General features: G+C 55.6%; 1 protein-coding gene and 2 long non-coding RNA genes across 4 annotated transcripts in view; 1 reads left to right on the forward strand and 2 right to left on the reverse strand.

Moving 5' to 3' along the window:
• Positions 1-9,224: 9,224 nt before the first annotated feature.
• LOC139076031 (uncharacterized) lies at positions 9,225-10,290 on the reverse strand. The gene is made up of 2 exons (XR_011527257.1): positions 9,978-10,290; positions 9,225-9,624 (listed from the first exon to the last, which is right to left on the reverse strand). It is a non-coding gene; the product is annotated as an uncharacterized lncRNA (long non-coding RNA).
• Positions 10,291-20,258: 9,968 nt separating this feature from the next.
• LOC139075905 (uncharacterized) lies at positions 20,259-23,635 on the forward strand. Its single transcript, XR_011526825.1, has 3 exons — positions 20,259-21,324; positions 21,559-22,189; positions 22,615-23,635. It is a non-coding gene; the product is annotated as an uncharacterized lncRNA (long non-coding RNA).
• NUP210 (nucleoporin 210) overlaps positions 23,583-26,716 on the reverse strand; it is a 110,680-nt gene continuing 107,546 nt past the window's right edge. For both annotated transcript variants that reach the window (XM_070574585.1, XM_070574586.1), the window contains 3 exons: positions 26,422-26,517; positions 26,260-26,343; positions 23,583-25,020 (listed from right to left, as the gene is read on the reverse strand). In XM_070574585.1, the coding sequence (XP_070430686.1) occupies positions 24,920-25,020; positions 26,260-26,343; positions 26,422-26,517 (281 nt within the window). In that variant the 3' untranslated portion in view covers positions 23,583-24,919. The remainder of the gene's footprint in view (positions 25,021-26,259; positions 26,344-26,421; positions 26,518-26,716) is intronic.

Consider the following 26,716-nt stretch of genomic DNA (forward strand, 5'->3'; position numbering starts at 1 on the left):
AATTAATAAAGGGAAATCCGGCAAAACGTGTCTTCATAATGCTATCAGCCCACGACCTGGAGTGCGCATAGAAAAATAGCTAATAAACTCATAAAACTTGGACAGTTTTAACTGATGCAAATCTATTAAAACGCAGGGTGTGTTTTGTAGTCGCGCTCACAGGACAAGCTTTCTAGCCCGGCCCTGCGTTCTAGCAGATGGTGGCCCCGAAGCCTCCACGTGTCGGCGTGGGCCCGCTGCTGCCAAGGCCCGGCGTCACACCCCGGGTCCTGGGAGCTGGGTGGCCTGCAGGACAGACACCCACCTCGACCCTGGTGTGGAGACCGTCAGCATTTTGTTTTGCCTCTGAGCTTCAGTTTCCTCAGCAATAATGTTTTCTATTTCTTGACTTTTGAAAACTCTTCATAATTTCCATACTCCAAATTTCTTTGGAACTAAACTTATTTTTCTGTTTTCTTGACTTGAAGAGTTAGATTATTTCCATTGTTTCTTGTTTTCTAGCAAATGCATTTTAAGGCTATCAATTTACCTCTAGGTAAAGCTTTAGCCACATCTCATAAGTCTCTAAAACTTTGTAAGGTACATTTCGGTGATGCAACTTTTCTTTGTCTAGGCTGGCATTACTCTGGCTTCGCTGAGAGTTGGTGTCCCATACCCGTGTTTGGTGATCCTCTCCACCTCTAGGTGAGGATGAGCCCTGCATGGTTAGACCCCAGACCCCTCAGGGCCTTAGCCCTCCTCTGCTGTCCTCTGGGCAGGGCCTATGGGGAGGGAGGGAGTGGCAGTGGGGCTGTTTCTCAAGGTCCTTAATTCACCAAGGACTCTTCCAGCAGGATGAGGTTATACAGACACCACGCCCAATGAAAATTCCTAACACTTAACTTTAAACTTATCAGTCACTACCAGGCCAGTAATAGTGCTCTAGAAATTTATATTTTTTTTTATAAATTCCATAATTATCTTGTGAAGAACATAATTATCTTACATCCTATTTGTGTGTGTGTGTGTGTGTGCATAAGAAGTATTTATCACTTCAGTTTATACATTTAAAATATACCAACATCTTTGCAAGTCTTTTCTAATATTTCCTCATTTTATAAATACATCCGAAACCTCCCAAAAAGAGATGTGGTCTAGGCTTCTCTCAACTTTTTGGGGAGGTCTGACCCCAGAGTCACTGAGGTCACAGCTGCTATTTGGGAGTGAAGGCACATGTCAGTGAGGATGGCAGGGAGAGGAGCTGACTGGGTGGGGAGAAGGAGCGGCTGGGGTCCCCATTTGCCTATCCCATGGAGACAGACACTGAGCAAGTGGGATGGGTGAGTGTGCAATCTGGGCAGTAGCCTCAGACAAACCCACTCTTGGGTTAATGCTCTGCTGTTGCCATCCTGATAACCTTAACTTCTGGACAGGGAGCCCCACATTTTCACTTTGACTGGACCCTGCAGTCACGAGGCCTATCCTGGAGGAGTGCCCTGGTGTGCTAGTGAGCACCGAGCAAACAGAAGAAAGCACTATCTGTAGCATTTGCCAATTTCCGTGAAATAAATATTCCCGCCACAGCCGACATGAGTGACTGTGGAGCTGGGAGGAGGTGCGATGAGTGTGGAAGAAGGCAGGGTCTGACCACGCCATGTCACAGGTGCCTGGCCTGTGTGGGATGCAGCTTAAACTTAGCAGTAATAATAATGCATCAGCAGAAGAAGAGTCTTGCCTTTGGATCAAAGAGGTTGAGAGCTGGGAGCAAAGATTCCCGCCACAGAAGTCTCCTCTCACAGCCCTGCCCTGCTCCAAGTGAGAGTGCTCCCCGCCCAGCGTCCCTTCACTGGGGGCCAGGGCTGGGGGGACGTGGATGAAGGGCACTGAAATGGCCACACACCTCGGCCACACAGGCCTGACTTTGGAAGATGGTCCAGCACGACTTGCCTTTGGACAGTCTCTGTTGCCGTATACTCGAGTCTCCCTGGCCTTGATCCCTACCTCTGGACCCAGACGTGGTAACGGGCCTCTCTTCTGGATGAGGGACTGAGTTCTGCACTCACGGCCACCCAGAAGTCTCTGATGGTCTCCCCACAGAGCCCGTGACATGAGAACACCCATGGGCAGAGTGGCAGATTCAGACAGGGAGGGGTAAATCGGGGTGCTTTAACATCACTGACAAGACAAAGCCGTGAAAACAAATTTAGGCCATCCAATTCAGACACTGCCCCTCGTCTAAGTTCCCACAGCGTACAACAAAAGAATCGGAACTCTGCAGGGGACACTGTGTTGGCCGCCCAGACCCCCACCTCAGGACGAAGCTCTAACCCCCACTGGCCAGGCACGTTGGCATCCAGTGGCTTGCAGGCACTTCCCTCTCGGGAAACTGCCCGTGCTGATGGACTCTGCCTCACCTGAGGTTATGCCCCCTCCCAGGGCAGCCGTCACGCAGTGGCTGGTCCATGTGGCAGTACCGAAGCCCAGCCCCTGCCTGGACTTGGGCAACTCTCCAGGGCCAGCCCAGCTCCAGAGCTCCTGATGGGATCCGCTGAGGCCTCTGTGGGGGTGGCACCACAGGCCGACCCCTCCCTCTGCCCCATCCTACTCCTCTCCAAACAGTTGCTGGTCCCAAGAGTGCTCCCCAGCAGACCTCCTGCGTGGGAACGCCTTTCCCCTCTTCTCCTGACTGTCCTCATACCACTGCTTGACCCCGTTAGGATTTACAGGATTTACGTGCTGCCCCGTAACTCTAGTTAACGTCTCCTTGCTTTGTATATAGAAAGATTCTAAGCCCTGAAAAACCAGTAATCGGCTTTTCTAATATTATAATAATTATATAAATACAAGTAGTTTGAACTGAACTACAGAGAAAAAGATGTAACTATGCACTCAAAAGAAAATAAAGGTAACAAAAATTTGGAGGCAGAGAGAGGGGAAGGAAAAGGATATTATAATCATTTATTAATTTTTACTATTGTTATCCACATTCAGCTTCTCAGTAAGGTCATCTAGCTTTTTAACAGTACCATTTGTTGTAGAACACTCTTTTTCTTTTTCCTTAAAAGTCTTCCTCAGGGAGCTCTCTGACTCACTTTGTAATTTGGGCTGGCTGCTTCCTCGGCCTGCTGCACGGCTCTCATCAGAGATTTCTTGGCATCACATTTCTGGATTGGGTCCACAATTTCTTGGATTCCACGTATTCTATTTCTTGGATTCCTTTTTCATTTTGCCGTGTGTGTCCTCCAGCAGTTCTCTCAGAGACCGCCTCCGGGGAGGTCTTTGAGTCCTCGTGTGTCTGAAAGTGTTTATTTTGCCCTCACACTTGATTGACAGTTTAGCTGGGTATAGAATTCAAGGTTAAAAATCTGTATCCTCAGAACATGGAAGGGTTTGCCTCATTTTCCTCTATCATCTAGTGCTGCTGATGCTAATTTCCTTCTCGTTCCTTTGAAGAAGTGATTCTTTTTTGGGGGGAGGTGGTACCGCACCCAGTTGGGACATTTGGAAACACGGTGAGGGGCCTTTTGATCATCACAGTGACTGGGGACACTCTGGCATTCAAGGGGCAGGTGGCTGGGATACATTCGGGGAATTCCCATCCAACAAAAACTGTCCCGCTCAGACTACCAAAAAGAGGAACGCGGGCAGAGGACTCGCACCACCTGATTTCATGACTTATTTTAAAGCAAGAGTAATCAAAACAAGTGGTCCTGGGGTAAAGATAAACGACAGAATAGGAGACAGTCCAGAAATGGACACACACGTATACAGCCAATTGATCTTAACAAAGACACCCAGGCAGCCTAACGGGGGAAAGGATAGTCTTTCAACAAACGTTGCTGGAACAATCGGATCTCCACCTGCAAAAGGAAGAACGTCAACTCACAGCATCTGCGGAAATCAACTTGGAATAGATTGTAGACCTAAATGTGAGCTAAATGTAGAAAACTTCCAGGAAAAAATCTTAATGGCCCTGAGTTTGGCAAAAATTTCTTAAGAATGACACCAAAAGCATGACTGTCAAAGAAAAAAATCAATAAATTGGACTTCATCACAGTAAAAAACTTGCTCTTCAAAAGATACTGTTAAGAAAAAGAAGAGGCCACAATATGTATTAGAATAGCTTCAATCAGGAAGACTGACCATCCCTCTTCCAGTGTCCCCATCAGGGCTCATCGGATGGGGCAATGGGCTGGGGGACTGAGGAGGTGGGTGAGCAGCTTTTCCAGGATAGCAGGAAGGCCCCCCCGAGCCCTGTGCCAGGTCGGGGCCTCGACATGACGGCCTGGGAGAGCCTTGCCTGCCCCTGGCCTCCGCGGTCCTCTCCGCAGCCTCCAGCCGAGGACCTGGCCCGGAGAACCCACAGATCCCCGTGTTCTTGTGGAAGGACCTCTGTGTGAATCATTATCATGGGTGCGGCAGAGACATGGCTCTCAGTCCTCACGACAGAGCTGGACGCCAGGACCAAGTGTGCAGATGGGCCAGCGGCCCTTCCAACCCAAGACGGGCAGTGCCTGAAAGCAATGCGGACCAGGTGCCAGCATTTTAGGGGCAGAAGATGGAGTCTAATCTGGGGATCCCCTTGGACAGGCCCCTCCTGGCAGCAGTTGTCTCTGGAAGATGGGACTGCCTCTTCCAGGTGAGCACGCATTCTCCCATCTGCCCCAGCCAGCGCTGTCACCTCTGTGCCTCACGTCACCCCCCTGCCTGGGAGCATCTGCATTTCCCAGCCCGGTTTCCCAGGAACCTGCTGCTGGGGCTCCAGAACAATCCTGGTGCTTGGTCAGCCGACCATCCATTCTCGTTGTGGAAGTGGGGGCCGCAAGGCTCTCTGAGGCCCAGGTGCAGAACTGGCCCAGCGTCGTCACTTCCACCACGTTCTGTTGGACAAAGCAAGTCATGAGGCCAGCCAGGTTCAAAGGGGGGTAATAGGCTCCACCTCTGCATGGGAGGTGCCACCAAGCCACATCACACAGGGTGTGGGGACAGCAAGGGCAGCACTGGGGCCATTTTTGTCATCATGGTTTATGTGGTCCCAGGCTCACGAGAAGGGCTCAGTGAGCAATCGCTTGTATTTCAGGGTCTCATCCATCACCTCCGACAGCTCCCCACCTCCTAGCTGGGCTGGGATGAGGAGGATGGAGGGATGAGGGATGGGGCTCACCCTTAGAACACCCCAGGTGCCAGGGCCCCTTGGAGGCAGTGTAGAGCTCACCCCCTCAGCAGGAACCTGTCACCCCAGCTGTCATTGTCCCTCCACCTTTCATGCACCAACAGATGCCCTTGATTGTCATTGCTGCTGCTGCTGATGTCAGTGCTTCCGTGGCCACGTTTACACACCCAGGAGGACACTGTGCCACGGAGCTCCTACCCCACCCCCCCGCTCCTGGGAAGCACGAGGAGCGAGGAGCCTTGTTGAAGCACACGGTGACTGTTCGGTAAATTGAGTCCTGTGGGACGCAGAGCCATGATGCCGTGGAGGGGCCTTGTCAGGGAGCAGAAAGCCCCAGAGGTGGGTGAAGATGAGACGAGCGAGCTGAGAGCTGAAGTCCCCGCATGCTAGGACAATAACGGCCTGCTGAGCCCCCCGACGGCCCCAGCCATCCTCCCCTCACCCCGCGGGGCCCTCCCACAGGCCAGGTGTGGATGGTCAGGTGCACTGTACCAGGGGGGAAGTTGAGACCAAAGAAGGGAGTGGCTTGCCCGAGGCCACTCAGCCAGTTAGAGGCAGGGGTGATCCTGACTTTGACTTCCAGGCTTGGGGTGTGTGGCTTCTCCCCATCTTGTACCTTTTCCAGTGGTTTATTGATTATTCCATAAAACCTTGGGCTGAAGTGAAGGCTGCTTTCACACCCCATCGTAGAGGGTGCAGAGAAGAAAGGGGTGTGAGGCACAGCCGCCATGGCCCCTCACTACTGGGCATCCGCGTTCCCTCCTCTCTTCTCCCCTCCCCCACTCTGCGTCTTCTTGCCTTGGGTGGATCACATGCTGTCACAGCTCTGCACTTTCATATGTGCTGTTCCTTCTTCCGGAAATTCTTTCCCCACACTCTCTAGACTAGCAAACTCCTACCCATCCTACAAGACCCAATCCAAGTGGCACCTCCCTCTAGGAGCCCTCCCTGACTCCTCCAGCCCACCTCAGGTTCCTTTTGGCTCTTCTGCTCGCTGTTTTTAAAAGACGGTCTTTGCCAGGTGGGTGGGGCTGTGGGGAAATAAGCACCAGCTCTCAGTCCCTGCTGGGTGACAGCTGGCACAGCTCCCCACAGGACGACTCAAAGTCGACTGTCCTCCAGGTCTCAAGTGCACATGCCTTTGGCCCGACGATGCCAACTTAGGAATGTGTTCCGCAGTGACCTCACTCACATGCTCAGAGGAATCCTAGAAACTCTGCCCATGGGACCTCCACGGCCAGAGATGAGGTTGGGTGGCTCTCCATGGACTGACAAAGGTGACCCTCAGGATAAAGGAGGTGTCGAAAGTTGGCACAGAATGGTGGACATGGACGTTCCCAACAATGTGAAAATGTGAGGGAATGCGCAGAAGTGTGCACTTGAACATGTGTAGACTATGTGCTTCCGGGGGATACACTCCAGATAACGTGGAGGTGGGTTCCTCCGGGTTTTTATACCTCCTCATGGATATTTTACCCTTTTACACAGTAACAATAGCCAAGGGGTGGGAGGGAGATTGACCCTATAGCCTCTTGTAAAGCTCGGGTATTGTTCTCCAGGCACACATACGGCCTTTTCAAAATATCGCCATGCCAATAAACCGACAGGGAACGAGTACTCTAGGGGTCTCGTAATCTCCGTGCATATCACCCTCTCACTTCATCCGGCATCCTGAGGGCTGGGACCATGTCTGATCGATGCCCACACCTCCACCCCCACGTCCTGCCACCATGAAGGGCTTAGGAAGCATCTGATGGATGAATGGACGAGATGGGGAACGAGAACTTGAGAAGCCTGTGGCCTCCCCGGGAGGCGCAGTCTCTGAGCTCAGAGGTGCCTCAGCACAGGTGTCCTCCCCAGAGCTCTGCGGGCCTCCGGGCACCCTGAACCCTCCCCGTCAGGAAGCAGGGAACAGCCAACAAGGGGGCTCTCTCCTCCCCCTCACATGCACCCCTACCTTTGGCATTCCTTTCCTGTCATCACTCCAGCTTACCCGACCCTTTATTGAGAAAGCGCAGACAAGTGGCAGATGGTACATTCAGACACACAGACAAAAAGTGGTGGAACGAGCCAGGACTCAGAAGCCCCACTGGGCCACCAATTTGCTGATAAGCCCTGGGCACTTCTCGTCATCCCTTTGAGCTTCACCCTTCCTCATCTGTAAATGGGGAGACGAGTCCCCTTTCCAGGCTGCACTGAGGATAAATGAGGTCACGTGCGGAAACACATAGAAAAGAGGTGGTAGATGCACGGAACGTCCTTCTCCACTCCCTGGTCCCCGACTCAGGGATTTACCAGCATCTGTGAAGACCACTCTGGCACAGAGACACTGCTAAACAATAAACGTTATTAGAAAACAATGTGTGTTAGAAATATAAAAGTAGCCCCTAGAAAAATAGAGATAGAAGGCATAATTTTCAAAGCCGTAGAGGGAAAAAAATGGAACAAAGATAATTTGATCAATTTTAAAATGAAACGCAATGAAATCATGATTAACTGAAAACATGAAAAAAGATGGCCAAATGAGTCCAAACAGATCAATGACTACAATAAAGATTAATGTTTTCAACTCTTGTATTAAAAAGGCAGAGACTCTCAGCCAGGATTCTCATGACGCCCAGCTGCGAGTGCTTACAGGAAGTGGAGCACCCCAAGAGCTCCCTCCGTGTTGGGGTCCCTGCTTGCCACCTCCGTCCCCCCCTCACCTGTCCTGGTACTCCAGACCTCCAGTGCTCAGAGCTGGCCACCTTGCTCCCCACTCTGTGGTCACTCCAGGTGGGGCTGGTTGGTGAGCGCAGTCACCTCCTTTCTGCAGGTCAGGAAGGATGCTCATCCCTCAGCTGTCCCACCGTCCAGAAGCAGGTAACTGGCTACCAAGTTGCCACTTTCAGCAACTCTGAGAGCAGCTGCACACACTAAGGTGGGATGGAAGCCACTCCTGGGGTCTCTCACGCACAGCACCAAGCTCCTGGAAGCCATGTGCTCAGAGCATGGTGTCAGGGCTCAGGCCTGTTTCAAGTGCCCGTGGTCCACTGTCCACTGGGCCTAAATGGAAGACGTTGATCTTCCCTTCAAAGAAGGGGGAGAGGATCAGAAAAAGGAGTCCTCAGAGTTAGAGCATTGGCACCAGAGCTTGTCTGGGCCAACACTCCCTTACCGCAAAGGGGGAGTATCAGAGGGGAAGTGACTTGTCTGAGGTCACACACCGTGTCAATGACAGTCACTTTGATGCAACCCCAAATAAGGGCATCCATGCTGCCTTCGTGAATTTTGCTGTTGCTAAGTACTCGCCAAACGTATATTTCATTTTTTTCTTTAAATAACGTTTTTTCCACAAAATTATCTTTAAGTTTCCTTACCAAAAGCTATGTGGTCTGAAATGAAACTTCGTATCACTTGCCATAATCAGAAGGTAATGCATGAAATAAAATAGGATGGAAAAGATGTGGATTTCTCATCAGAAACTGCTGGCGCTGCGCCCTGAGCGTTTGAAGCCTGCTCCTTCGACACTGGCAAGTTCTGGGGAGTGTTCGAGAGCTCTCAGCACCTCGCTGGGCCCTTCTCCTTCGCAGCGTCGCTGAATTGAAAGAGACGCAGACAAGGAGGTCCTTCTTCCCTGTCGCTCCGTGTTGCTCAATGCGTTTCTGTCCACACCCCTCAGACACCCTTGTGGACTTGGTCTTGGGTGTGTTGGGCCCCACAGGGCTGGTCCTGACCCCCGTCTCTGCCTTTTCATCTGTGACATGGGGATAAGAGTACCGCCTGCTGAGGGGCGCTGGAGGCCTCGAGATTCAGTGAGGTCACATGAGTCATGGCACAGCGTCCTCCTGAGGGACTCTCGTTGTCACCACAACGACTGAAGGAGGGGCAGCTTCAATAGTCCTCCCTGTAGGGGACAAGCACAGCAGACGCCACCCCACCAACGGCCCCCTCCTACAGATGGGAAGCCTGGGGCCCGAGCCCAGGCCTCCTCCCTGAGAGCCCGGGTGCACAGCATCTGCAGCCCCCGTCAGGGGCCCCAGGACCTGTCTGAGATGGGAGGGGGGAGGGAGGAAAACAGCACACTGAGACGTCAACACGAACGGACGTTTAATTAAATGTCCACAGGACGTAGCATTAGTCAACTGTCAAGTGTGGCTCAACTCAGCTCTTGTATGGTTGTACACAAATTCTATTTAATGAGGCACGTGGGTGCCATTTAATATGTTTGATGTGACGCGGTGTGGATATGCCAAAACAGGACCTAGCGGAAGTCTTAAAATAGCCCTGCTCAAAAAGGAAGGGGTTTGCCAAAGAGCCCGCATTCCTTCGTTCGTTCCTCCGTTCCTTCCGAGCCCTGCGTCTGAGCAGCCAGCGGAGCCCACGTCAGGGCAGCTTCTGCCGAGGGGCCTGGCCTCCCTCTGGCCCGCAGTTCTCCGTGTCCTGTCCTCAACTTGATTCTTCCCTCCCTCTCCTCCAGGACAGGGTCCCTCCTGCATGGGCAAACAGGGAAACTGAGGCTCAGAGAGAGCCAGGCTGGCCTGAGGTCACAGAGGTTCCCCCAGTCAGTGGCAGAGGGGGGGAATTAGCACCCAGACCTCGGAGCTGTGCCCCTCCTGGAAGCAGGAGGCCTGCGCCCCCAGGGACCTCTCCCGGAGCCTCAGGAATCTTTCTTTACGTGGCTGGCCCCGCCTCCCCTCCCAGAAGTGTGCAAGGAAGCCCGTTACAGATTCATGTGGCACCGACTGCATTTCCAATTAAGAGAACACGGTTGTTCTAATTTTAACTTTGTCGCACACTACCGCCGCCCCCCCGCCCCCCCGCCTCCCCACCTCCCCCCTCTCACCGTGTCTATAAGGGATGGTTTCGCCTCCCGAGAGCATGATGCAGCGCCAGCTCTCTTGTCTGCTACTTGGGATGAGTCATCCTTTGGAGGGCTCTTCATAACGTGGGTGACTTGAATCGCTTGTTCTGGGGTCCCTGACAGACGCTTCCCTCATTAAGCAAAGAACGCCCACCCAGTTAGCACCTGGACCAGGCTGGAGGCTGAGGCCCCGCTTAACCACGACCCTTAGAATAAAATCCAGCCGCCTCCCCTGGCCTGCCAGGCCTCTGCTCTCTGCTGACTCATCTCCTCCAGCTCTTCCCCTCCTCCCCACTCCCGCCCAGGATCGCCAGATAAAATCCAGGGTGCCCAGTTACACTGGAATTTCAGATCAACAACAAATTACTTTTTTAGTATAAATACGTCCCATGCAACATTTGGGACATACTTACTAAAAAAGCATTCACTGTTGATCTGAAATTCCAATTTCAGAAAGTTAGCTGGGTGCCCTCTATTTTTATTTGCTAAATCTGGCGACCCTACTCCAGCCGCACTGCCTCCTTGCTGTTCCACGATCACGCCGATAGCATCCGCCGCTCAGGGCCTTGACACATGCTTCTCCTTCAGCCTGGAACATGCCTCCAGCCCCATCTTTGCTGATTCCTTGATGCCGGGATCTCAACTCAAACGTTGCTGCTGCAGGAAAGTCTTCCCTGACCCCTGCTGCCTCCTCATCTCTCCCGCGGCCTCGTTCTGTGTTTCTCGTGGCATTTAGTGCTCTCTCTAAAATGACCTTACCTGTTTATGCCTTTTCCCGCTTCCCCACTACCATTCAGCTCCGTGGGAGCAGCCGGGTGTGCCCAGCAGAGAGCCAGGCACACGCATGTTTGTTGAATATTTCCATCATCCTTGCAAGAGAGGATCATGTTGCCCACAATGCAGCCGAGGAAACAGGATCAGAGAGGTGGATGGCTTTTCCTTGGTGTCCAGCTGGCCCTGCATATGCCAGGAACTCTTCCCAGTACTTTCCTTGAATTAACTCATTTAATCTCAAATCAGCCCAAACAATGGAGGTACTGTTATTGCCTCCATTTCTCAGGTAAGGAAACTAGGCACAGAGAGGTTCGGCAACTTGTTCATGGTCACACAGCACATGAGAAGTGCAGTCAGGATTTAACCCAGGCCTTCTGACTCCAGAGCCTGCACAGAGACAACAGTGGCCTGTCCAGCCCCTCACTTCACTCACTTAAATGTTTACAACAGACCCGCAGAAGCCCTGCCTCAGCCACACAACCCCAACATTCTCTTGACTTCAGCCATGTCCTTCCCTGCTGCCACCATTGCCCACCCAGCACACACACATGCCTCCTTGTTCTCTCCCTGGTCATCTTTGCAAGTGCTGTTCCCTCTTCTTGGGAACGCTTCTCTTTGTCCACCAGAAAAGCCTTTTACTGTTCCATCAAGATTCCTGGGCGTGTCCCTCCTCCAGGCAGTCCTCCTGACCATCCTTTCCCCCACACTAGGCTGGGGCCTCCTCTGACTGCTCCCACTCTAGCCGTGGTCTAAGCCTAGGCTGTCTCCATACTGGACCATGAGCTCTGGAAGGGCAGGGGTGGGTCGGAGGCCTCCCAGGGCCCAGCGCCCAGTGCAGGCTGGGCTGAGAGGGTGCGGCAAGTTCAGGATGGCGAGGACTGTTTCTCCTATCAGCAGGGAACCTTAGCAGCTTTTGTCCTCTCTCTCCCCAGCAGGACTTTGGTCACCACTCCAGGCTGTCCCTGGCCAACTAGAGTTGACTCCACGGGTATGAGTGGAGCATGGACAGCCGTAGAGTCAGGGTGGCTGGTTCAGGGAAGGGGGTCCAGAAATTGAATCCAGGTTGGGATTTGGGCTCAACAGCTCTCAAGACTCGTCCAGAGGAAAGCGCGTGCCCATATCTAGGAAGTTGTGCTAGGGAAGTAATCAGACCAGTGCACGGAGCTGTGTGCACGAGGGTGTTCATTTCAGTGTTGTTTATAACACGGAAGCGAGCTGAGCGCCCGTTCCCGGGGTCCTGGTTTAGTGACTTAGCTGCATCTGCGTCAGGCAGGGGCCTCTGCCTCGCTCTGCAGCTTCATCTCGCACCGTCTCCCGTGCTCTCTGCCTGCCGGCGCAATAGCCACACACCCTCAGCTCGGCACCTTTGCACACACGGTGCCCTGGTCACTTCCCCTCCTCTCATTACTTGGTAACTCACTCGTCGAATCTCAGCCCATTCTCACTTCCTTGGGGGCCCTCTCGCTCCGGTCAGGTCCCCCAGCTATGAGGACGTCCCAGGAACCTGTCATATGTGCAGTGGTCTCTGTGTTGGTGCGATTCTTGGTTTATCTTTCTCCCCAATTGGATTGTAGGCTCCACAAAGGTAGGAATTGATCTGTTTTGTTCCCCAGTGTAAACCCAGAGCCTAGCACAGTGCCTGGAGCACAGTTGGGATTCAATGTTTGTTGAATGGCTGTATAAATTAATGAATGACCCAGACTTATTGACATGGATATAGACCCAGACTTATTGACATGGCAAGATGCCATGCTATAGTTACATGCGTGAAGAACATAGGTTACAAATATCTGCAGCTTGCTGACATTTCTGTAAAAAACTATTTCTGTATGTGCATATATATACAGAAGAAAAAAATCTTGGAAGAACAGCAAATTGAAAATGGTGTCGACAGTCAGCAGAGGGGCCACAGGTGACGTCCCTTCGCTTCTTGTCTGTATTTTCTGCTTCAATTAACTCAGATTACTCTGTAATTAGGAAAGTGCATACCCATCACCTGGGGGTCTTGTGAAATGCAGGTTCCAATCCAGCAGTTCTGGGGCGGGGCCAGAGAGTCTGCATTTCTAACAGGCTCCCAGGCGATGCCCACGCTGCTGCTGCCGATGGGAAGACCAGAGTCTGAGTGGCAAGCCTGCAGGGTATTGTAGGGAGGAGGAGGAGGAGGAGGAGAGGAAGAAGGGAAATTTTAAAAGAGGGGGACCCCTGCCCCTGATGGAGGAGACAGCCAGGCAGAGAAGGGAGAAGAAACAGATAGAAGGACAGACAGACAGAGCTGGGGACTGATGGGGGCATCCCCGGGGCACAGTGCACCTGGCCGTGGCAGGAGGCGAGGAGGTGCGGCAGGTGGGTGGAGAGAGGACTCAGCATAATTCAGGGTCGGGTACTAGGGGCCCCTCCTTCAAGTGAGCATTTCTTAGTGACCAGTGGTCTCTGCAGGCTGGGCTCGAGTCTTCTCCCAGAGGAGACACACAACTGCTGCTGAGTCCTTTAGAGCCACAGTGGGCGTGGTTGGTTCAACGTGGCTGGGTTTGGAGAGGAGCCGGCCCGCTGGCCCACCGGGCCCAACTTAGCTGTGGCCCTGAGGTCTCCTCTCTCCCCTGCCAAGGGCAGGGCAGCCCCTCGAGGTCAGCAGGTGTCCCCCCTGACGACCTGGCTATAGTGGGAAGGCTGGGGTCCGGGCATGGGGTCTGCTCCTTCCCAGGACCGTCAGCCCCTCAGATCTGGGAGCATCTGATCAGAACTGAGGGGACACTGAGGCCCGGGGTGCGGGGCACTGGCCAGACAGTCAGGACTGGAAGCAGAAGCCAGGGGAGCCTGGTCGAAGGACAAAAGGGCAGAGGTGAGGAGAGGGCACACATCTTCCCAGAGACTCCTGTGCGCTCCCCGTGGGCTGACCAGCGCCCTGCCAGTTCCCGCCGGGGGATTCCCCTCACAGGCACGCAGCCCTAGAGTCACCCCCCAGTCCCTCTGTAAACCGTCACGCTCCTGCTCAGGCACCAGCCACGGCTCCCGCTGCCTACAGGAGAGCTTTTACAGCTTTTTTTCTGCTCCCTCAAACAATTTTGGCAAGACTCTCTCCTCCCAACCTTTCTAAGTTGACATCTAGAATTTTGCATCCCACGTTTAAAGGTGCACAGTCCCCTGCTATCTGAAAGCAGAGCGTTCCTACAAAACCTTTCTTGAGCCGAAACGACGTCAAGCGAGGGAGCAATTGCCATTAATTTATGTGGGGAAAGTTTTGAGAGTTCTGAGACCCCAGGTGCTCAGAGACACGGCTCAAAGCTCCAGGGCCCGACGATGAGATGCTGAGTGCGGCTCCTGGGAGGGGCCTGGGGCACCCTCCTGCTGCTTGGGGCGCGCACCGCAAAACACACGCTGGGCTCTGGGCGGGTCTCTCGTAAAAGCGAAGTGGAGTGAAGTGAACTTTCAGATAGCGGGGGAAACTTGCACTTTTATTAATAGGAAATAGAACGTATTAAACACTTTACAGGAAGAAGTGCAACTTGGATTGACCATAATTAGAATGTTTTATGACATAGCTTGAGAAAATAAGTTGTAATTGTCAAATTAAATAACTCAGAATCTGAAATTGTGTGAAATTGTATTGAATGGGTCTTACCCATTTTGTAACTCAAATGAGAGAAAGCTAAGCGTCCGCGTGGCTTGGGAAGAATCGGCTTCACTGACATCAGCTCTTCAGTTGCCCTGAGTTCAGAACATCTCCACCCAGCAGTGCTTCCCCCTGGGGAATGTCACAAGACGACGTGGGGGCGTGCAGGAAGCCTGCAGCTCAAAGGGTAGTGACCCCCGTCACCCCAAATCAGGGCTCCCCGCCATCCCCTACTTTGGGGGCCAGGCGCTTTTTATACCCAGCCGAATATGCTGTAACTCTCTTCCAAATGGGTAAGGATGCCAATCCAGGCCACCACCCGTTCCTCCCCAACGCTCAGTACTGTCCCCACATGAAGTGAGAAGCTCTGACCTTGGGCTCAAACCGGCCCCTCTGCTGAGACGCCCATTGTTCCAGCCCCTGTTCGGACTCACCTCCTACCAGGGGCCTCCTCCGACCCACCAACCTGGCATGGTCCCTCCGCTGAGGCTCCAGCACCTTCCATCCCATGCAGGAGCTGTGAGCCCCGGCTGTCTTCCTTGCTGCCCCTCCCTAGAGAAGTGCCGTCTGACTCACCGATCTGCCCCCCACCCTGCCAGCTCCTTGGGAAGATGCCAGCACACAACTTGAGCTAATAAATGTTTGGAGAATAAACACATGAGCAAGCAGGGCGTTGATAAAGGATGCCAACATCCCTTGGAGGTGATAACAGCAGCTCAACTTTCCCGGCTCAGGGAGCAAAATTACTGACTTGGCAGCCGGCATGAATCAGCCTCCGACTCCGGTGCCCAAGAAATGGCCCGTGATGATTTTCCTGTGATTTAGACCGTGAGCTCCCGTTCCCTTCCGCCCCTCAGCACAGGCGGGGAATGGCCTTCCGTGGTTCCTGAACATGGAATGAAGCGATTACACTCACACATTTCAAGATCCTTGGCCCCCATGCGATCCCCTGCCTGCCACCTCCGGGACCCCGTGGGCAGCAGGAACAGGTAGCTGGGGCTGCAGCAGTTGCCTGCTCCTTCTGCATTTTAAGATGCTTCAGCCTCAAACCTATAATTTTGAAATGGAAAAAAGAGCTCTTCTGGCATACACAGCATCTTTTAGCCACTCCCTCTTTCTCCTCCTCTATCTGCATCCATCCTGGGCAAGTTGCTAGGGAAAAGCTGATCCCTTCACATCTTTGATTGTGGGTAAGCTAAACCTAGCCCTTCTCCGGCCCTAACATGAGGGGCTTGCAGTAGATCGGGGTGACGATGGGCCTCTCCTCGGCCAGTACCAGCTGACTGGCAGGGCTGCCCGGATGCTGGATTGTAAAGAATTCTGAGGCAGAGTCCTGCCTGGGCAGGAGAGAGCACTGGGAGCGATTAGTGATGTCTGCCAGGGCCACAGAAAGGGGGTGTGGAGACACACGCACAAGAACTTTACCATTCGTGAAGGAATTCAGAGATTGAAAACCAGGGGCCTACGGGCCAGTTTCTTTGGCCCATATCGGTTTTTTAAAATATTTTTTTAACTTGAATCTTATTACCATTATTTATAAAGTAGAAGGTTTTACCCCACAAAAGCTGGATTTTTGGTCTAGAGACTTCTGGTCTCTAGAAGACCTGAAGAGTTGGCCTCATTGGGCTTGGTTCCCATCTGGCAGCTGGAGCCAGGTGTGTGCAGCCATGCACTCCAGGTCGCCAGTCTGCACCCCCCCGCCCCTCTCCCGGGGCACGTCATCTGCCTGGCCTGTCACACTCGTGTTTATGAGCCTGGACTTCAGCCGGCCTGGCGGGTGGTGGAGGAGACAGCTGTAACAAGACTCGCAGGTCGAGCTCGGTGGGCCACGGCCCCCAGGGGTGTGAGGAGGGCTGCTTGAGATGACCCAGGGGGAGGAGGAAGAGCAGTTCACATCATCTGGCCAGGGGTCTCAACACAGGGGCTCGGAGGACCACACAGCAAACCTAGAGAGGAGGTCGTGTTATAATCACCATTTTGCAGACAGGGAAACTGAGGCTCAGAGAGGTGACGAGAAGGACCCAAGGTCAGGGTCGCGGGGCTGGGAAGTGGCAGAAGCAGGAGTTCTACTTGGTGCCTGGGCCCTGACCCCAGGCTCACCGCTGCTGCCCCGCCACACTGTGGTCCCCGGAGAAGGACACGGAGGGGGTGCTGCCCAGGGTGTCCTGCCTCATCACGGGGAGCTGGTCTTTCCGGGCCCGTCATCCTGGCTCTCCTAGCTGGTCCTCATTTGCTTTCAGTAAATCCTCCCCCAGTGAAAGTGGTCACCTGATGAGGCTGCTAATGAAATTCGCCACAGAATTTTATTTGCTAATTACATACACCATAAACCAACGGAGTAATAGACAATCGCCGAACCCACGGTCTCCGGGTTTGTTTTCTTCCCTTTTCTCCCTCTGTAACTGAGATTGCTCACTTTGTTTGATGTTAAAACTGTGTATCCACACTGGCTCCTTGAGAATTAATCGTGGAGAAATGCTCACGGCGATTTGTTGGTCCCTCCATGGAGACACTCTCAGCTGCTGCGCCAGTGGGCCGGGTGTGGCCCTGAATGTCAGAAGGGGCTGGGACGTGGGGTGTTACTGGATGCGACCCCGGGCTGGCCCCTTCCTGGCTCTGGGCCTCAGTTTTCCCATCTGAACAGTGAGAGAGTTGAACCGGAGCAATGGGTTTCAAAATTTTATTTTGGAAGCAGACTACTTCAGACAAAATAGCAGAACATAAAATGCGGAAGTGTATCTCGACTCAGAGCTGTCACAGATGAGTAAGAAGAAAGTCCAGCATGGCAGATTGGCAGGAAGGGCCTGGCACCCTCTAGCCCTGCACACCTGGCACCTTGTGACCCTGTGCTCCTCCCGGCAAAGGCGGAGGCCGTGTCCGCAGTGCTGGGGCCAGGTCCACGCACGTGCCTCGTTTTGTCCAATAGAGTGAAGCATGAAGGACGGCACGCCGGGCGCAGCCCGGCCTCGGGCAGCTGCCAGGCGTTTGCCCTCGCTCTCCTGCCTCAGGTTGTCACTGTGGGAGGACTTGTCTCACCTGGCCTGCTGGTGCCGGGAGGACGAGGCGACACATGGAGCAGAGGAGCTCCCGGCAGAGCCCACCTCCACCAGCCCACTCCCAGACTCACGAGAAGGAGCTAACGTCAGCCGACTTACGTCACTGAGATTGGAGAGTTTGTCACACAGCGATGCTCACGGGGACGTGGAATAGAAAACTGGGCTTGTGAATAGGTATTTTATAGTCTCTCTCTTTTGGAGTGACAAAGAAATAAGAAAAAGAAAACGTTTGAGTGGAGGACAGACAATTCAGAGGAAAATATGAATGGCCAATAAACAAAAAAGTTCATCCTCACTAGTAATTGCAGAACTGGAATTAAACCTATAAGATGCCATTTTCACCCACCAAACTAGCAAAAATAAATATACACGATGACAATATTATGTGTCGCAAGGATAGGGGTTCAGAATCTCTCATATCCAGCTGGTGCATGTGAGATCGGTGGATGCTAGGAAATAAGTGTCGCAGCATCCAGCCAACTGGATAATGGGCACCCCCTGCCCCAGCAACTCTGTTACTTGACACCCACCCCAGAGCACCTGCTGCCAGGCCAGGAGCCTTGCACAGGAATGTTCCCCGCAGCACTCTTCAGTATAGCAAAAATCAGAAACAACCTTGGTGTCCAGCAATAGGGGAACGAAGAATTAAAGTGAAATGAAGCTATATGATGGAATAGTACATGACACCTAAGGGAAGAAAGCAAGATGCTGAATGTGACAAAGTATGACCACAGTTACGTAAAATCGTAACATACACACAGAACAGTAATATGTTATTTATTAACACTTACTAACAGTGAAAGTTGCTTTGGAAGGATATGCTGCAGATTGATGAAAGCAGCTGCCTCCGGGAAGGGACAGAAGGCAGAGGTTAAACAACACTGAAGTCACATTTGTAGTTTGTTTTTCTAAGACCCCACCGCCACCATGGTGGGAGCCATCACACCACGCTGACAGCTGCTAGCACTGCGTGGAAGGCAGAGGGGGCTGCTGTAGCATTCTCTGCACTTTTCTATATTAACTGTTTTTTTTTCTTTTTGAGGAAGATTAGCCCTGAGCTAACATCTGCTGCCAATCCTCCTCTTTTTGCTGAGGAAGACTGGCCCTGAACTAACATCTGTGCCCATCTTCCTCTACTTTATGTGTGGGACGCCTACCACAGCATGGCTTGCCAAGCGCTGCCACGTCCACACCCAGGATCCGAACCAGTGAACCCCAGGGTGCCGAAGCGGAATGCATGTACTTAACTGCTGCGCCACCGGGCTGGCCCATATATTAACTTTTTTTTCTTATGGAAAACAAAGTGACCCATGAGACAGCCCGAAGCTGAGCTGCTCTGAGGGGAGTGGGTGCGGGCCCTGGTTCCCTGCCCGCACAGCCTCCTGCTCCAGGTGGATCCCCAGCCGCCCGTGCAGGTGGGCAGGGGAAGAACAGGTGTGCACAGCAAACCCTGATGGCAATCTGTGTGGATTCGAATCCTGGTTCTGCCACTTGCCAGTGTGTGATGCCAGAAGGGTGGCTTCACCTTGCATGCCTCAGTTTCCCCGTCTGTAAATAGTGGCACCTGCTTCTCAGGGCGGAGGTGAGGACGCAGAGAACTGGAGGGCGGAAAGCGCTTACATGTGCCTGGGAGGTGGAGTGCAGTCAGCGTCAGCTGCTTCCACTGTCCCCTGACCCGGGCCACTCCCAACGGTCCACAGTGGCCGCAAGGAGCGGTGGCTGACTGCCGGAGCCGGCGGCCACTCTGCCAAGCTGCTTTTGCCTGGCCCTAGTCCAAGCGGCTTGAAGGCTGCTGGGGGAGTGGTTTGGGGGGGCTGGGACAGACTTCCCTGCCCCAGGGGCCTTGGGGGTGAAATAGACTTAAGAGTTTCAGCCGCCACCTGCCCCCCCGGCCCCGCTCCTCTCCCCACTGATCTGAAGCTCAGGGTGACCCAGAAAACTGGAGCCTCACGGTGGAGGAAAATCTGCAATCACTTATTCCTTCATGGGGACTCACTCCTGTGTTTGTTCAACAAACCGTCCTGAGAACATCCTTCCCCATGTGGTCCTAGCACGAGCAACGCAATGGGGGGTGAGGCCGGTGGGGATGGTCTCAGGATGGTACAGGACCCACATCGATGGAGCAGGGAGCTCCTCCGAGCCGCGTGTCCGTCAGCCCTCGCAGCAGCCTGGAGCGTACGGCTGCCGGTGCGTGCCCCAAGAATGAGGCCAGCTGAGCTCAGGGAGGCGCAGGCCCTGCATTGCATAGCCATCCTGTGCCCTCTGTCCTCGGACGCTCCTGCCCGAGTGCCCGCCCCAGCCACCCAGGAAAGCCTGTCTCAGCAAGACGGGCTGAGCGGGCAGCACCAGGCAGGCCCCAGAGAGAACAGACTGAAGGGACCGGCCCCTCTGGGCTAGCTATGCCAGTCACTCTGACAAGAGGCTGAAAACTTGCCTTCGAGGGGTCCGGCCAGAAGCCACTCCTCGTCGTGCTTTGCGTCGTCACCCCCTGCCGCAATAAGGCTACTGACAAGCCATCCCCAGAGTCAGTGGTTTTTTACAGCCATTATTTATTCTCACTGTCCTGGGTCTGCAGGTCAGCTGATCTGGGATGGACACGCTTGTTTCAGGTCCCTGTGAGGGTCCTTCCTCCTCCTGGGACCAGCAGCTTCCTGGCTGCCCTGTTATCATGTCAATGGCAGCAGCACAACAGGGGTGAGTGGAGACTTGCGGGGCTTCCTTAAGCCCAGGCTCGGAACTGACGCAGTCACCTCCACCCATGTCCTATTGGCCACAGCAAGTCACGTGACTGCCGCTGACCGCCCCCCCGCAACGGGGGGAGACACTCAGCCTTTAGCAGGAGGCACCCCACAGTCCTGTGGGAGAGGGTGTGCGGGCCGGGAGGGGGAGGGCGGGGTACTAGTGGACCTCTTCCTGCTGGGGGCCATGCTGGCGGGGGACAGGACAGACGTCAGGACGGCCACTGGGTAGATGAGGGAACCACTGCAGCCCGGAGAGGTCAGATGACCTGCTACCTGCCCCAGAAGGTGGCCTGTGCGGCACGCCTGCTCGCTGAGCTGCATGCGTTGCCCACGGACCGGGCCTTTGCGCCCCGTCCTGGCTGCCCCGGGTTTGGGCTCTCTGGCTGGAGTGTCAGACCTGGAGCTTGTAACGTCCTCCAGAATGCCCAAGACACACGCACACACAGAAACAGGGAGAGATAGGTAGACAGAGAGTTAATTTTTGCCAAACTTAGGAATTCTGGAGAAAAAAATCTATATGCAACATGCTATTTTTAGCGCTAAGTGGTGCTAAGAGCATTTTCAGCACCCTCTAGAGAGTGAGAGCTGCCGGTCAGTGTGGGATGGACAGCTGAGCCGCGCTTCATGTCACTCCTCACAAGGCCTGGCTACTGCCGGCGCACACGCGTTTCAAGGTGACAGTGGCCTCTGGGGGAAGAAAGCCCAGAGCTCCGTCAGGCCCCAGGGCACCCGAGCCAGGTAAAGGGAAGCCAGCGGCGTCAGAGGGGAACCCAGCTGGCCGATGCCGAGACCTTCTCTTTTTATGTGAAAGATGTTGAGAGGGTGACATCCTGACATCCAGTCAACCCTGAAGGATCACCCTGCATGGATGTGATGATCCCACTGCCTCCCAGCCACGGGCTAGGACTGGCCAGGAGAGCCTCCCCCGCCTCCGCCGCAGCGATGGATACGGTGGGAGCTGTCTGCTGAGGAGCCTTCCGGGAGAGAAGTCTTTAGTCCTTAGGAGACGGGGAGAGCTTGTCTCTCTGCTCCTCCTCTTCTGGATGCTGCTGTGTCTCAATGTGAGGTGATGCCTGGATCCTGGCAGTCATCTTGTGTCACTGAGGAGGCCCAACTGAGGGCAATGCCAACATTTATGGAGTCTAATGGTATGCTGGGCAGGCCCTGTGCTGAACATATGACATCGGTTGCATGCTCTCTAGGTCTTCCTGCGTGCCAGGTCCTGGGGACACAGTAGAAACAGGAGGTCCCAGCTGGGGAGGGGTCATGGGATCTGATGATGGCAACACGGCATGAGGAATGACAACAGAGGTCCAGGGGGCTGGGAAGCACCCTCTCGCCTGCTCACCTTCTGTCTCTCCATCTTGTCCTTCTGCGAACAGGCGTCCTGTCTCCCTCTGGGCTCGTCGGCCCTGTGCCAGCAGCTGTGGATGCAGCACCTGCTGTGTGTGAGCCCGCTGTGTCCTTCAGGGGTCTCCTGAGGAGTGTCCTCCCGTTCGGTCAGGGAGACCAAGACCAGGGCAGAGACGGCACCCACAGACTTCCAGCCTCTGCATTTCGCTTCTCAGTGTGGGCCAGCGTGACAGGGCCTCTGCGTCCTAAAGTTGTCACTTGTGCCCCAAGCACCTCTGGCCCCGTAGCCTCCACCTCCAGGGCCCTCCTCCTCTCGGCCCCCGAAGCCTTCTGCAGGGAGCCGAGCCCTCGTCTCCCCCTCTCTGACCCCGCCCCGAGTGGGATCAGCCACCACCTCTGGGGAGGACGCCCGCCAGCACCCCTGCCCCACCGAGGAGCTGACCCCTCTGACGCTCTTGCTTAGGTTCACGATGACTCTGCAGGCACCACTGTGCCCGCTGCACAGGGAGAACACGGAAGCCCAGGGCCGGAGGAGGCTGAGCTGAGCACCCAGGTGGGCACAGATCCAGGGGCCACCCAGCTCTGTCTGACCTCAAAGCCCAGGTCGGGTGGAGGACGGGCAGACCTGAGGGCCAGTTTCCACGGAGGACAAGATCACAGGTGAGCACGCAAAGCCTAACTGGGAAACTACGGTTCCCCATTGTGTCCACAGGGGCCATGCCCGTCCAGGGTAGGCGGGCTGTGCTGAGTGTAAGCAGGGCTGCGAGGAGACCAGGTAGCTGAGACGAGGGGAGGCTAGAGGCCAGGACCTCATCCCCGGGGGAGGCTCCCTGGGCCGAGAAGGGGGCTGTGGGAGGAGACAAGGAAGGGACAGATTGTGGGAACTTGAGGACTGTGGGTGTAGGGACCCGAGGAGGGGACCTCAGCGTGCGGGAGCAAGTGTGTCCCTGGGGGCTGGAGGTGAGCTCCGGGCAGGAGGTGGCTGGCGGCGCAGTGTGGCTGCAGGGTGGGCTGGCAGGCAGATTCGACTGTGGCGGTAGACCTGCCGGTCCTGAAGCCATGGGAGCACCCTTCTCCCTCTCAAGGAAGCGAGGCCGTCTGGGCTGGCGTGCAGGCTCCAGGGCCATGATGGCGCGGCGACTCTGGTGCCCTGACCCCCGTGGGCTCAGCCGGAGGAAGGACGATGTGAGGAGGACCCGCCTTTAGGAGACAGTCCCTGAGCTGCTGGGAGGGACACTGTCTCTATTCTCTGCTCACATCATAGTCGCGTGTTGGCTTCTAGCGGCAAAGGGGCAGGGAAACGCAGCACGCGTTCTGGCTACTCTTTGCCCAGCTGCGCGTCAGGGTCCAGATCCCCAGGAAGCAGGCAGGGTGATGCTGGGGACAGCTGGTCTCTGCCAGGGGTGCCTTTGGGTAGCCTGGGACCTTGATGGCTGCCTGATTTCTCTCAGCATCCATTCCCACACCTGGACGAGGCCACCAGGAGAATATGCCTCACGGGGCCCTCAGGACCACATCTGTGGTGCTCGGTGAAGGCAGAAGGCCGGGCGCTGGGGGCCGAGGGGGCGGGTGGGGGGCGCTGGGGAGGCGAGAGGCTGGCCACCTGGCAGGGAGAGTTCACTAAGGAGGAAGTCCAGGTTGCCGGGGTCAGGGGAGGAGGGACTGAGCAGAAGTGCTGGTGACCCTGGGGACATCAGCTTCAGGAGGGTGGGGGAGAAGCCAGAGCAACAGGGAGGAAGGGATGCTGGTCGAGTGACACCCAGTGACGGGTGGACATGTGGGCAGGGCTGCCATGTCCTCCTCCAGGGAAGGCGCCATGGGGCCCTGGGCTGGCAGCACTGGAAGACACCATGGCCACCTGCCCTGGCCGCCTACTGGTCTTGGTGGTGGGGGGAGGCCTCGGAGGCCGGCGAGAGGCAGGAGGCGGGTGCGGAAGGCTCGAGGGGCAGCAGAACAGAGCAGCTCCCCAAATCCACGTGGCCGGTGGCAGTCACCAGGGCCTGGGCCACTTCCGGGTAGGACACAGGCCACTCTGGCAGTGATCACGCTGCTCTTAAGAAATTATATAAAGCTTTATTAAATAAACCAAGTAGAAATGCCTATCGACATCCAAGTCGTCAGTTTGAGCTCAAGTAATATCAAGGCACAGTTCTTCCCGTCTGGGCTTTAGGACAATAAATCTCATGGCCCAGCTGCGAAGGGCAGACTGGATTCACACCCGGTTCAGTGTCCCAGCGGGCTCCACGCAGTGTCCATGCGTGGCTGGCTCTGGGGGCGTCTCCAGACCTTCCTGAGAGTGGCCACGTGAGGCCGAGGGCAGGGCTGCCTCTGGAGGTCTCGATGCTGAGGACGGGCAGCTGGGAAGGAGGGACATGACTTCTGCCTTCTCCTTCCCAGCCCCCTCCTGCAGGGCCAGTCCTTCTCACTGGCCCCGCCGGGCTCTGCAGCCCGTGGGGGAGCTGCCTGGAGGGCCCTGGGCCCAGGGAGCTGGCCGCTGGGGGTCCATCTCCACCCGGGTGGGCCGGAGGCTCAGATCTGCTGTGGTATGACAGTGGTACAAAAGGAGGAAGAGAGAACACTGGGTGTCTGTGCTCGGGCAGGGCACGGCAGCTCCTCCCCACGCACAAACAGAAAGAGAGGCCCCTGCTCCAGCTCAGGGATGTCTCCCAACTAGGATCGCACGTCCCTGTGCTGATGGAGGAGCCGGGACAAAGAGAACGAGCCGGACCCCACGGGACGTCCCTACGGGGCCGAGGCCGAGTCCAGGAGACGTTTGCACAGCTTAGGAAACAAAGAAAGCCGGGTCACAGTGGCCCACAGGGCGCCAAAAGCAGCCGCGCTGGGCTCCTGCAGTGTCCGTGGCTCCCGGGCTGAGCCAGCCCGGTGGTGGCCAGAGGCCGCCCCAGATGCTCACGGCTGCTCGCTCCCCTCACTTCCTAGTGGGAGCCAGACTAGGGAAAAGTAAAGTTTCCACAGGGAACAAACCCACAAAAATACAAAAGAGATTAAGACGTCCTTTCCCTGAGACCACTGCAGCGACGTCCTCCAGAGACGACGCCTGCCAGAGCTCTGTCCACTCAAAGTCCCGATTTGAGAGACTCGGAAAGCAACAGCATAAGCGCACGTTGTCCAGAAACGCCGGACAAGCAGGCAAAGGGGAACGAGCCAGAGTCTGAGCCTGTGCAAGACTCTGAAGTAAAAAAACAAACAACAAACAAAGTTGTAGGCGTATGAATCAGCGACGAGCGCGGCCTGGACTACGGTCTGCGGGGCGGCCGGGGCCGGGCTCAGGGCTCAGGACCCGCCCCAGGCTGCCCGAGCCCATCCCACCTGTGCAGGCACAGTAGGGTGGGCATCGGGTGGGCCGCTCCAGCGCAGCCCCTGGGCCGACTAGTGGGAGGTATATGTGGGGCTCCACAGCCCCGACGGGGGACTGGCTCTGCGAGGGGCAGGCAGTGCGTTGAAAGGCGTCGGTGACGAGGCAGAAAAATCTAGGCGAGAAGAGAGAGGAGGTGAGTCACAGAGCAAGGGGGGCTCGACGTGCCACGGGGCCTGGGTGGGGGCGAGCACAGGGGAGGGCCACTGCAGGCCTGGATGCCTCCCTAACGATGCCCCCGGTGTCCCTGGGCCTGAGGGGGTCCACAGGGGCTTGATGAGCCCTACTAGGGAAAGGGGGTGGGCTGGACACGCAGAGGCCTGGAGCCTGAGCCCCGGCCTCCTGGAGCGCACAGCCTGCCGGGGACAAGCAGCACGTTGCGGGATGGAGGGAAGTGCGCCGCCCAAGGGGCACTCAGGGAGGGCCATCCAGCTGGGTGGGAACAGCCTCCTGGCAGAGAAAGCTGCATGAACAACGATTCCAACATGAGCAGAGGGTCTGGAGTGGTCGGGAGACAATGACAGACCTGGTGTGGCTCCAGCGAGTGCAGCGAGGGGTGTGTGGGCAGACACAGTTAGAAAGGGTGGGCGCCCACCACAAGGACAGCCAGACAACCCATCAGAGTTGCAAGGAAAGTGAGCTGTTGAACGTTCCATGCTTTCCCTGGGTGTCATTTCACAGGTCTGATAGGCAGCCTGGTAGAAGGCTGTGATTCTAGAGGCCCAGGATGCATGTGGGATCTTATGACCCAGAAAAATGCATCTATGTACAACACTGCATCCTCTTCCAAAAATTTCACAGACCCCTTGAAGCCAGGTCGCGCTCACGAGCTCAAGGATTCCTTGTGTAGGGGAGAGAACCTTGAATAGGAGTCAGGAGATATAAGGGCTGCCATGTACGGCGGGGCAGGTTGGGCACTGCACAGTTTTAGGAGAAACCACTCACAGAGAGAGGCCTCAGGGCCGCCAGAGATAATTGGACTATGAAGAGGAATAGGTCTTGTTTAGGACTGCCCAGAATCCTCATCTCAGAGTCAGCCGGTCCAAACCCAGCTCAGAGCCCTCTGCAGCAGCCCTGACAGGTGGGAACCCAGTCCTAGCGTGCATACTTACAGATGGAGCTCCTGCCGCCAGCCCCTCCACCTGCCCCGTCCTGCTTGGGAAAGCTCTCCTTGTCTAGGTCCCCCTCGCTGGCTCCCAGAGCTGCCCTCTGTGCCTCACGCCCCAGTTGCAACTTTTACCCAGGGCCAGGCCTTCTGAGAGCTGGGGTCCAGGGCCTGAGCGTCCCCTTCTCCCCCAGGACCCCTCCTCTTAGCCCCAGCTCTGCCAGGCTGCATCTGCAGGGGGCTACTCACAGTGGGGGCTGTGCCGAGGGCTGGCTCCGGGGGAGAGGGCTGGAGGCGTGGCGAGCTCGCGGGGCGCACAGACCGTGTGGTAGGCTGCAAGACACGCGGCTGGTTAGAGTGGGGGCACGGGGTGGGGGAGCAAACCAGGGGACACCACGCAGCCTGCCTCACCTATGATCATGACAGCGGTCCCAGCCAGCAGCGCAAACAGCGTGAAGAACATGACCTGGTAGGAGTCCAGGAGGTGCTGGAAGAGGCTGGCTCCATCTGCAACCGTTGGGAAGACGTGTTACCAAAACCGCCCAGCGCATGGCCAAAGGGTGGGGCCGCCCTCCAGGGGCCCAGAGCAGTGTCCAGTCCCACGGGGCCGTCACCTCACTGCTCTGTCCCCTGCCTTCCTGGGCCACCTGACCCGTGTTCCACGTGAGACCCTGCTCCTTGGAGGAAGGACCCTCCTCGTGGAGAG

The sequence above is a fragment of the Equus przewalskii genome, chromosome 15 (genome assembly GCF_037783145.1).
Source record: "Equus przewalskii isolate Varuska chromosome 15, EquPr2, whole genome shotgun sequence".
In the NCBI taxonomy this organism is placed as follows: domain Eukaryota; kingdom Metazoa; phylum Chordata; class Mammalia; order Perissodactyla; family Equidae; genus Equus; species Equus przewalskii.